At 45.2% G+C, this 12904-nt stretch overlaps 1 protein-coding gene across 1 annotated transcript in view; it reads left to right on the forward strand.

The window, feature by feature from the left end:
• The window catches only part of Coprox (oxygen-dependent coproporphyrinogen-III oxidase), a 97678-nt gene that overhangs the window by 39809 nt on the left and 44965 nt on the right, over positions 1-12904 (forward strand). Inside the window, exon 4 of the mRNA XM_080279024.1 lies at positions 1829-2031. Within this exon, the coding sequence (XP_080135150.1) occupies positions 1829-2031 (203 nt within the window). The remainder of the gene's footprint in view (positions 1-1828; positions 2032-12904) is intronic.

The raw sequence follows: 12904 nt of genomic DNA on the forward strand, positions 1-12904 counted from the left end.
TGAGACTGTGGTGTGGCATGAAAATAAAAAGTCAGCAGTAAGAGCAGTGGAGATGGGACCACAGGAATATGTGCAAAGTACAGAGAGTGGATAGGATACAGAATAATATGATTCATGAAAGATGCAGAGTGAGGAAGTCGATGAACAACAGAAGCGAAGAAAGTGTACTGAGATGGTTTGGTCATGTGAAGAGAATGGATGAGAATAGAGTACTGAAAATGGTATATCTGAGGTAATTAGCAGAAGAAAGGAGGCGAGGTAGGCCAAGAAGAAGGTGGAGGGATATGGTGGATGAGTGTGTGAGGAAGAGAGGTATGGAAGCTGGTGAGGCTTAGGGACTGGCAAGGGATCGAGCTGGCTGGATTAATTTTGTGCGGAGAGGTGTATAACCAGAGATTTGGCACTCCTTTTTGATGTGACAGTGTTTGGATTGACTCTCTCAGATAGGTGTATGTGAAGCTACAGAATGTGGTGAAATTTTTTTTGGCGTATCAGATAGAGCCAGGATTCCGTGGTCTTGAATGATGAGTGAATGGAAGCATGGCCCATTGAATTGGGCAGACTTAGGTTCTCTGGGTATTGCTACTCCTCACCCTGCCCTAGGGTGGGAAAAGAGGTCTGGATGATGATGAATTAAAGTTACATAAACTTGTATGTTTTGCCACCAAAATAGTGTTTCTTACATGTTACTACTCTTCATCACATTACCAGTCAAGCCCTGACAGCTTTACGTACATTCCTCTTGCCTCACTGCCTCCACCTCCAAGTTTTCATTGCATCCCCCATCTACTATAACTATTCCCCACCCTTCAGTACCCCACCCTCCTCTCACTTTTCCCCTTTTGCCCTTTTTCAAACGTACTAGTTTCCATTCCCAAGCACTCTGTCTTCCTGAACCTGACATTTGAATAATGGCATACGCGTACACAGCATTTCACTGTTTGCAATGTACAGGTAATACACAAAGCAAAATGTTATGACAGCTGTTGGTTGGTGAGACCAGTATTTACAGCTCTATCTCCTGTCACTTTTATCTCTTTCTCAGACACCCTCTTTCCTCCCTTATTTCCCAAGGTGTGTGTGCATGCGTGTGTGAACGTGCTTTCATGGCCTACCACATCACTGACATTCAGACTCAGAAATACTATACATGTATCAGCTTTGTCACTGATGCTAGATATGGATGAATTCATGTGTTGGTACCTATATAAGTGGGTAACCCTAATGCTTGGTTGTACGTATCCTTAGCACCCTCCCAATTTCCCAAAAGGAGTATTGTGGACTGCAGGAAAGGGGCGACTTCAGGCCACACTGATGAGTTCACATTCACTTGAACGTGGAACTACAGTACGTCTATTACTACTACTGCCATCTCATGATGCCACCAATATAACTAGACAGCTCTGCTGCCTCTCGGTGCTTTGGGTCTAGTGCCATACATACCAAATTTTTGAGAGGATTAACCACTTCATTCCGATGATGTATCTTATAGCATATTATTGCAAGCATCAGGTGATATTACTGTATTTAGCTGTGGAGAAACTTAAAACTGTAGGAGCTGGATATTATTTTCATTAACTCTTTCACTAGTAAAAGTCTGTCTTAAGTTGGATGAAATTATCTTGTGGTAGCTTGAAAAACAGAAAAAACAAATGTCATCAGGTTGAGGGGGTTAATGACAAAGTTTATGTGGTGTAACTTGTAGGTCACAAATGTCATCCAGAAAATACAGTTTCAGCATACTATTTCCTTAGAGAGACACGTCTGTCATATCACACAGGTTACATGTGTCACCCTACAAGACAGTTCCAACATCCTTTTCCCCTAGAGTGAGTTTTGTCGAGCACTTGAAGCAGAGGAGGAGGATGAGCATGTGTTCACAGTAGACCGTTGGCAACGTCATGATCCCAAGGAGGGTGGGGGAATCACCTGTGTACTCCAGGATGGACGTACATTTGAAAAGGCAGGTGTCAACATCACAGTCATGTCTGCTCCACTCTCCAATCAGCTTCAGGCCAGCATGAGGGCAAGGTGAACATTCATATTGTAGATTTGTTGCGTGTATTATCTGGGGGTTTATGCAGTTGATTATTATTTAAAGTTGTTTCACTGAATGGAATGTGTGGTGAAATGCTGAATCATAGTAGTGGAATGGAGGTGGAAGATGATCAGATTGGCATGGGAGGAAGGTAGAGTCCTGGAGGATTGGAAGTCAGGTATAATTATTCCCCTGCACAAAGGAAAAGGGGAAAAAAAGTGTGTGGTAATTATAGGATAGGGACATTTGTCTTCTTTGTGTAATAGGAAAAGTAGCTGTGTAGTAGGATACTTATTGACAGAGTTAGGGAAATAACAGAGGAATTAGTTGGAGAAGAACAGAAAGTTTAAGGAAGAGAAAAGGTTGTGTAGATAAGATATTCATCCTTAGGTCTCTAGTGGAGAAGTTTCTGTAGAAAGGAAAGAAGTTGTATGTGGCCTTTATGGATTTGGAGAAAGCATATGACAGAGTGGATAGACAAGGAATGTGGAAAATATCAAGAATATATTGAGTTGGGAAGCTGCTGAATGCCATGAAGAGTAAGTATGAGGGTGCTAAGGCCGCAATGCATGTGCATGGTGAACTGAGTGAATTTTTCTGTCTGAAAGTTGGATTGAAACAGGGATGTGTCTTGTCTCCATGGTTGTTGAGTCTGTATGTGGATGGGGTTATAAAAGAGATACAAGGTAGGGCAGTGGATGTTGAAGCAGCCATAATGAGAGAGGGCAGTGTTTGGAAACTTCCTATATTGTTGTTTGCAGATGATACTGTATTGTAAAGTGAAGATGAAGGGGAACTGCAAGGCTTGGTGAATGAGTTTGGGAGTGTGTGTAAGAAACGCAGTCTAAAGATGAATGTAGGGAAGAGTAAAGTTATGGTCTTCAACAGAAATGAAGTCACTGAATATATATTGGGGTTGGATGATGAGGAAATGGAATATGTGAGTGTATTTAAGTACCTGAATAATGTGATTAGTAAGGATGGAAGTTTAGAGTATGAAATGCTTGAAAGGGTACAACAGGGAAGAAAGGTTGCTGGTTCTCTGAAAGCAGTGATAAGAAATAGGGACGTGCGCACAGAAGTAAAAAAGCCGCTGCATGAAAATATGTGGTACCATCTCTAATGTATGGAAGTGAAGCTTGTACCTTGTTGGAAGGACACAAGAGTGAGAGCAGTGGAAATAAATTATTTGAGAGGAGCATTTGGAGTTACATGGAGAGACAGACTGGCAAATGAGGAAGTTAAGAGACATTGTGATGTGGACATGGATGTGATAGAAAGCATTAGGAGAAATACATTGAGGTGGGTTGGCCACGTGGAGAGGATGGAGCACAAGACTAATGAGGAGTGTCTGTGAGTGAGGTGGAGCGGGGGAGAGGGAGGGGGAGGCCGAGGATGAGATGGAGGGATGGAGTGGAGAGGTACCTGTATATGAGAGAGGGGATGTGTGAACTGGGGGGAGGGCAGCGAAAAGGCGGGGAACAGGGCAACATGGAGGCGATTTGTTTGTGGCCCCTCCTTATGGAATTAAAGCGTCTGGCAGTAGATAGGTAGATAGTTTCACTTATACAGTAATCCCCATACTTTCCAGACACCCCACTTACTGGACATAGTGGGCCTGGATCTTCGGAACCCAAAAATGGCCAAAAAAAGAAAAAAAATCCAAAAAAATCCTAATTTTTTCCCACCTGTAATTTGAAATTGCCATGTGGCACCAAACAGCTGGTTTACTCCACGGCCCCTTCACCCCTTCCTTCCTCCCCCCTCCCCCCTCCCCTCTCCCCTGTCAGGGTTGCCATTTGGTATTTTTCATTACCAAATGTGGGCCAATTTGGTAATGAAAAATTCGTTTGGTAATGAATCAGAATAATGCATTACCAAATGGAATTTTCACATGTATGAGGTTACATAGGATGGAGATGGTGGATTGTTTGCTCTTCCTGATTAATCTGCTAGCCAACGTAGCGTGAAAATAATCAACATGCTGTTAATTATGAGAAGAGTGATTACATGTATTTCCACTTGTATATATATAATTAGTGAAGAATAAATGCTAGCTTTATGAATTTGGTAATGAAAAGTTAAATTTAGTAATGAAAACTGAGGCGTTTGGTAATGTGGCCGTTGCGATCTGGCAACTCTGTTTCCCCGTCACTAACACTCCAACAACAGTTACTGCCTAACTTTGATCGCGAGTAGATGCCTGTCGCAATGGAAGCCACACTTGCTCATTTTTTGTGAATGAACAGTGAATAAACTGCAATACCTCGCCACTAGACCACACGGGAATTTACAGTGTTGTGCAGTGTTAAGAAATTAGAATTTAGAGTGCAAAGGATTAACTGTGGAGTGGAAATTGGCGGTTGAAACTGGCGTGGTGCAGTTAAGAACAATGTGCAGTGTTAAACAATTATAACTCACAGTGCAAAGAACTAAGTGCAGCACAACACTGGATTACTGTACGTGCTTCAAGAGCATTTTCACCACTGCCAAAACCTTAGAAAAGCTGGCCACAAACGTGCTGTGAGTACCCTGACTGAGGTACAGTCACTTCTAATTCCTCATTCTTTGGTTCATTTTCATTTATTTCATGCTTTATGTCCATTATTGGTGTGAATAGGGTCTTAAATAGGTTTAAATAAGTGCTATGCATGTCTGGTAGGGAGTTACTTAGGTGGCATTCAAAGTTAGGTTGGGTTAGGGTCCTTAAGTACCAGTCCAGGAGCTAGGGTCCCACTTTCCTGATGGGACCACACTCCAGACATGCCTTTGGCTCTATTACTTCGGATAGTAGAGGGGTTACTGTAGTTATTAAGTTGCTCATAATTGAATACCTGTTCTTCAGTTAAAGTAGCTCATAAAAGTGACGGAAGACACTATGAGGTTTTTGACCTCAGTGCTTTTCTCCTTGGTCTTTGAAACAATGGCAGGTTATTCGCCCATCTGTCCTGGGATACAAGGCCGCTTCATCATCACATTACCACAGTTGCCTCTCTTACGTGTTACCTTAGGTACTCATTTTACCTACCAACCCACAAAGGATGGATGGATACCTGGGTCAGATGGTACCAGTTACCCAAACAGGACTGGCAGTGTTGAATCATCAACTTCATAACTAGAAACGCCAACCACTGGCAACACATGTTATAATTCAGTATGTATATATATATATATATGTATATATATATATACAGTAATCACTCTAATATCCGGACGCCCAATAATCGAACATCCCCACTAACCGAACCTTATCGTCCTGGGATCAAACATTCCCAAAATGGTCCAAAAATCCAAAAAAATTGGGAAAAAAATCGATTTTTTGCCGTCCGTAATTTGAACTTGCCGCGCGCGCCGCGTGAGAGCATTGTTTTGGTTCGTCATTCCTCCGACGTCCGATAGAGCGCCGCTGCATCCTCCCCACTTCCCGCCTGTCTCTCACCGCGACAAGACCTACGCTCTTCGCCATGGCTGCCCACGTGCTCGCTTTTGTGGTGGTGCCGTACTTGCTGCAAGGCCTCCTGCTGCTCTCTGCCCTACTCTTAGTGTGTGTGTGATGATGGCCCCGCCTCCTGAGAAAAGGAAGAGAGTGGTGTTGACTCTGGAGAAGAAACGGGAGATATTGGAGAAGGTTGATGCGGGTTGGTCTTCCTCTCGCATTCTCCGCGAGTTCAACCTGGCCCGGTCGACTTTGTTCGATATCAAGCGTTCCCGAGACAAGCTCATGCAGTACACGGCTGACTTCTCGTCGAGAAGCAAACGCAACGTGGAGAGGAAGGTTATGTTTACCCCCAAGTATGCAGAGATCGACCGCTCCACGTTGATTTGGTATCGACAGCAACGTGCAGCTGGTGTGATGGTACGTGGAACGGAGCTGAAGGCTGCTGCTGAGAAGTTTGCAAGGCTTCACGACGCCCTAGACTTCAAGGCATCCGAGGGTTGGCTCTTCGCGTTCAAGTTGCGACATGGCCTTACTAACCGTAAAGCACATGGCGAAGCATTGGACGCTAACGAGGATGGAGTGGACGAGTTTCGGCACAAGGTGAAAGGCTTGATCGACAGGGAGGGCCTCACTCTCGGTCAAGTCTATAACGCTGACGAAACTGGCCTATTCTATCGCTCGGTGCCAACGAACACTCTCGCCGATGAGACGGAGAAGCGTGTACCTGGCCGCAAGCTTTCTAAGGAACGGATATCTGCTTTGTGTTGTGCCAATGCTAACGGCATGCACCGGCTTAAGCCCGTTATTGTTGGCCGTGCAAAGCAGCCTCGGTGCCTTCGTGGGGTGATGGATGTCCTTCCTGTCGTATGGTACCATTCTTTGAAAGCATGGTTCACAGCTGTGATTTTCAAAGACTGGTTTCACCATCACTTCGTCAAAGAGGTCATACATTACCAGACGAAGACACTGGGAATTCCTCGCGACCAGGTAAAGGCTCTCCTTCTCCTCGACAATGCACCTGCCCACCCGTGCGACAAGGACTTGGTTGCTGAGAATGGCCGTATTAGGTGCATGTTTCTGCCACCTAATACGACTGCTCTCATTCAACCAATGGACCAAGGAGTGATCGTGGCAACAAAGCGCCTGTACCGTCGGAAGTTCCTGGACGAGGTGATGGTGGTTCTCGAGGACGAGGACGAGCGCAGGGAAGGACGTGACACTCGAGGCAAGCGGACTTTGGAAAACCTTCGCCGCTACAACATCAAGTCTGCGCTGTACAACTGGGCTAGTGCATGGAAGGACGTCCCTGTGAAAACTCTTGAAAATGGTTGGTCTCGTCTGCTTCTTGGAACAGATGTGGAGTACGATTTCCTAGGGTTTGACGTGGATGACTTCCATGCACGGCTACGTACGCACGGCGACGATGTTGATGTGGACGATGTTCGTGAGTGGTTGGACGACGACGAGGGCGATCCTGGGTATCAGACGTTGTCTGATATCGAGATCGCGTCTTCGGTTGCTGGTGTCAGTCCCGAACTTGAAGATTCCAACGACGAAGGCGATGATGATGCAGACTCCGCCCAGCAGGACACTACTCCAGCCATCCCCAAGCTGAGCGCACTCCGGGAACATCTAGAGTTCGTCCTAGACTACCTGGAACACCCGGACTGCGACAGGGAGATGGGGCCCTTGGGACTCGTGGAGGAAGTGCGTGCTTTCCGGCAGCGCATCATCAATCGCCAGAATCGTCGGTCCTTGCGTCAGTCAACGATTGACAGTTTTTTCAGGCCCGTGACCCCCGCTGTGCCAAGCCCTGGTTCCACTCCGTTGCCTCCCCAAGACAGGCCCTCATGCTCCGAGCCACAGCCCAGCACATCAGCTACAGTGGAGTCACCGCTCGACGTGAGTTTGCGGCTGTCTTCAGAGTCTTCTGTAATCGGTACGCCATCACCACTACCCACCGATGCACCCCTTGGACGCCTGCCAGTGATACTCTCGGGCTCTGACAGTGAATAAACAGCAAGAACTTCTCCACTAGACCACACGGGAATTTTGAGTGTTGTGCAGTGAAAAAAACGGTGTGTTGTGTTAAGGTTTTCAAGTTGGGAGAAAAGACTAAGTAGAAAAGAAATTTAACGTAACTAACCTTCTTTGTTTTGGCTTTGGAAACTTAAAAAAACTTGGGAAAAGTTAATGTCTGTCTATCTATCTATCTATAGCCCGACGCCCTAATCCCGCAAAGGGTGGCCGCAGACAAAACGCCTCCAGGTCACTCTGTCACCCACCATTTGACTCCCCTCCCCCCAACTCATCCCCCCCTCCCTCATATACCTCTCAACTCCATCCCTCCACCTCATCCTCGGTCTACCCCTCCCTCTCCCTCCCTCCACCTCACCTACATACACCCTCTTAGTCAGTCTTTCATTCTCCATCCTCTCCACATGTCCAAACCACCTCAGTGTATTTCTCCTAATCTTTTCAACCACATCCACATCTACCCCACAACGTTCCTTCACTTCTTCATTCGTCAACCTGTCCCTCCACGTCACTCCACATGCTCCTCTCAAGTAACTCATTTCCACTGCTCTCACTCTTGACTTGTTCCCTTCTTGCAAGGTCCACGCCTCGCTTCCATACGTCAGGGTAGGGATCACAATACCATCATGCAGTGACTTCTTAACTTCCATACTCACCTCCCTATTTCTCATCACTGCTTTCAGTGTACCAACAACCTTCCTTCCCTGCTGTACCCTTTCATTTACTTCATCCCCCAAAGTTCCATCCTTACTCATCACACTGCCCAAGTACTTGAATGCACTCACATTCTCCATATCCTCACCATCCAACCTCACTGCACACGCTGTGACTTCATTCCTCTCAAACACCATAACTTTACTTTTGTTTACATTAACTTTCAGCTTTCTCCTCCTACACACTGTCCCAAATTCATTCACCAAACCTTGCAACTCCCATTCATCTTCACTCAACAATACTGTATCATCAGCAAACAGCAACACCGGAAGCTTCCAAATCTCACCCTCATTCATTAGGGCCACCCCCACATCCACTGCCCTACCTTGAACCTCCTTTACAACCCCATCCATATATATATTAAACAGCCATGGAGACATTACACACCCCTGTTTCAGTCCCACATTGAGATCAAAGAACTCACTCAGCTCACCATCCACTCGCACCGTAGCCCTAGCTCCCTCATACATACTCTTCACAGCACTCAACAATTTCCCCTCCACGCCATATATTCTTAATACCTTCCACATACCTTGCCTATCTATTCTGTCATAAGCTTTCTCCAAGTCCATGAAGGCAGCATACACTTTCCTTCCCTTCTCTAGATACTTCTCCACTAAACATCTTAGAACAAATATCTGGTCTACACACCCTTTTCCCTTCCTAAATCCCCCTTGTTCTTCTCCAACTAGCTCCTCTGTCATATGCCTAACCCTATCAATGAGTATTCTACCATATATTTTACCAGTCACACTAAGAAGGCAAATACCCCTATGGTTACCACATACTTCTCTCTCCCCTTTTCCTTTGTACAGAGGAACAATTATACCTGATTTCCAGTCCTCTGGAACCCTTCCCTCTTCCCAAGCCAATCTACACAACTTCCATATCCACTCCACAACAATCTCACCCCCATACCTAAGCATTTCACCACACACTCCATCAATTCCTGGGGCCTTTCCCAGCTTAATCTTCTTCATCGCTTCCACTACTTCCGACCTACTGATCTCTTCCTCCCTCCTCTCATCTCTTCTTCTCCCAGCCATTCCCCAACCACTTATACTCACACTGCTCTCACTCTCTACATTCAACAAATCCTCAAAGTGCTCCTTCCATCTCCTCACTTTCTCTCTCTTCTCCACCAACAATCTATTATTCCTATCCTTCACTCCCCTACTATTTCCCCTTTCACACTGCCTTACTTTCTTTATCTCCTTCCAAAACAATTTCTTACTCTCCCTCCATTTCACACTCAGATTCCTCCCAAACTCTTCATCCACTTTCTTCTTACTCTCCTTCACCAGTCTCTTAACCTCCCTTCTCCTGCTCACATATACCTCTCTCTTCTCTCTCTCATCTTCTCCCCTACCTCTACTCGCCAACCATTCACCATATGCCTTCTTCTTTTGTTCCACAGCTCGTTTCACCTCATCATTCCACCATGCTGTCCCTTGCACACCCTTGCATCTCCTCCTCACTCCACAAACCGCCTCACACGCTGCGCTTATCTCTTCCGTGAATATCTTACATACGTCTTCCACCCCTTCCATCTGCTCTAGCTCATACCTTCCCAATCTTTCTTCCACTATGCTCTTATACTCTGTCCTTTTCTCACTATCTTGCAATTTCTCCACTCTTCTCACAGGAGCTGTGTCCTCCTGTCTTCCCCTTCGCCTCCTCAACCACTTTCTTTGCAGCTCTACCTTGGCCATCACTAAGTGATGGTCCGAGACTCCATTCCCCCACCCTCTCCACACTCTTGCATCCAACACTTGTCTTTTCATTCGCTCATCCACACACACGTAGTCTATCATTGCCTTTCGTTCAACAAGTTCACCATCCATCCTCCTCATTACTCTCCATGTATACCGGTGGATCATCTTATGACGAAAGTAGGTGTTGGCTATTGCCAACCCCTTACCAGCACAGATGTCCACCAAAGCACTACCATTCCCATCTACTTCAGCTGGCATACCCCACTGACCAACCACTCCATCCACTCGTACATTCCCAACTTTGCCATTCATGTCTCCAATCAACAGCACTCTCTCGCTCCTCTCAAACTTGTCCATACATGCTTCTACTCTCGCCCAAAACTCATCTTTCACTCTTGCCACTCGATCCTCTGTTGGAGCATACACACATACAATCGCCCATGCTTGTATACCTACTTTCATCCTCACCCATACAGTCCTTGCACCCACTGTTCCATACTCTCTTATATTCTCCTTCCACTTCTTGCTTATCATCAGACATACTCCCTCTCTTGCCCTCTCATTCTCACTGACTCCCGCACATATACCTACACCGTATTCCCATTCTCTCATCCTTTCACCTTTCCATTTAGTTTCAGTCAAAAGTTAATGTGCAACACTTAAATTTAATGGAACATTATTTGGACTAAAGTGAACACTGTGAAAAGAACGGACTTCTGTGTGTTATTGACTAAGTTCAGTGCAAGACTTCAGGAAGAGTGTAGTGCAAGTGCTTCAGGAAATCGTTCTTACTGTCAGAGTCCGAGAGGAGGCGGTTATTCATCGAGGTGGCCAGGGACTTGCTGTAAGTAGCCAAAATGTTTCATGTTGTACTATTTCCCATACTATATTTACCAGAATGTTTCATATTGTATTTTTTCCCATACTATACTTACCAGAAAGTGTCATACTGTACTTCTTTCCATACTAAACTTACCTCATGCATGTGCAGTAGGAATGTGTTTTTCAGAGTTCGGTTAGGTTCGGTTAGGTTAGGTTCGGTTAGGTTAGGTTCGGTTAGAGTCCATAAGTACCAGAATGTTTATTAATGTATGAACATACTTCTAAACCCACATTTTATGTTTCTATTGCATTTATTTCAGTCATTTATGTGCCTTATTGGTGTGATTTGGGTGTTAAATAGGTGCTATGCATGTCCGGAGGGAGTTGTATAGGTGTTTCTCTGTGTTAGGGTCCGTAAGTACAAGTCCATAAGCTGGGGCCCAATATCCGGACAAAACCAATATCCGAACCTACCGATGGCTCCATTGATCCGGATATTGGAGGGGTTACTGTATATATATATATATATATATATTGGAAAATGTGAGTACGTTTAAGTACTTGGGTAGTGTGATGAGTAAGGATGGAGGTTTGGAGGGTGAAGTGCTTGAAAGGGTACAGCAGGGAAGAAAGGTTGCTGGTTCCTTGAAAGCATTGATAAGAAACAGGGAAGTGAGCATGGAAGTGAAAAAGTTACTACATGACAGTATTGTGATACCAACTCTAATGTACGGAAGTGAAGCTTGGACGTTGTTGGAAGGACACAAGTCAAGAGTGAGAGCAGTGGAAATGAGTTATTTAAGAGGAGCCTGTGGAGTCACATGGAGAGACAGGCTGACGAATGAGGATATAAAGGAGCGTTGTGGTGTTGATGTGGATGTGATAGGAAGCGTTATGAGGAACACATTGAGGTGGTTTGGCCATATGGAGAGGATGGAGGGTGAAATACTGACGAAGAGAGTGTATGTGAGTGAAGTGGAGGGGGAAAGAGGGAGGGGGAGGCCGAGGATGAGATGGAGGGATGGGGTGGAGAGGTATATGAGAGAGGGGGGTGTGAGCTGGGAGCAGGGCAGTGAAATGGCGGGGGACAGGGCGACTTTGAGGCGATTTGTTTGTGGCCACCCCAAACGGGATTGAGGCATCTGGCAATAGATATATATATATATATATATATATATATATATTTTTTGTCATGAAGAAGCCTGTGTAGCTTTACAGTTATGCCACTGAAAGTAGTATAAGTGAGGATTTACTGTATTCTCTCCATTCATCCAATTTGTCGGAGTGGCCTCACTCCACAAAAGAGGCTTGGCACAGATAATTGATGAACATTGGAATAAAATCACAGAGGATAACATTGCGATCTCATGTTTTTTCAGCTGTTTTAATTAATATGTTGTTGTTTCAACATATTGCAGATTTATTGTAGACACTAAACCGAGGTTCATATAAAAGCAGTTACATAAATGTATTTGATGTAACAGATGTATAATGTTACCATTTGATGATTGTATGCAGAGTGACAGGCCAAATAGTTTTAAGTTCTCTTAGAAATCATATAATATGTTGGTAACCGTATAACAAGTAAAGGGATGTCTTGTAGTCAGTTCAGTTGTTGCTTCAACCAGACTTGGCTAAGGGTTAGAGTCGTAGGATAATTTGGGTTTATTGTTCCCCTGATACCACTTGGAGCATGTGACTGGTTGCCCATGCCATAAATATCAAGACTAAATAGCCTAACCCCATGCCCCTGTGCTTCTGATAGTCTACCTATCTATCTATTGCCTGATGCCTTAATCCCATAAGGGGTGGCCACAAACAAATCACCTCCATGTCGCCCTGTCTCCCGCCATTTCATTGTCCTGCTCCCAGCTCACACCCCCCTCTCTCATATACATCTCCATCCCTCCATCTCATCCTTGGCCTCCTCCTCCCTCTCCCCCCTTCCACCTCACTTACATATACTCTCCTCATCAGTCTCTCACTCTCCATCCTCTCCATATGGCCAAACCACCTCAGTGTATTTCTCCTAACGCTTCCTATCACATCCACATCCACACCACAACGCTCCTTCACGTCCTCATTTGTCAGTCTCTGTCCATGTGACTCCACATATTCATTTCAAATAATTCATTTCTG

Source organism: Coenobita brevimanus, chromosome 76 (genome assembly GCF_032717465.1).
Source record: "Coenobita brevimanus isolate Jiangsu-jjx chromosome 76, ASM3271746v2, whole genome shotgun sequence".
In the NCBI taxonomy this organism is placed as follows: Eukaryota; Metazoa; Arthropoda; class Malacostraca; order Decapoda; family Coenobitidae; genus Coenobita; species Coenobita brevimanus.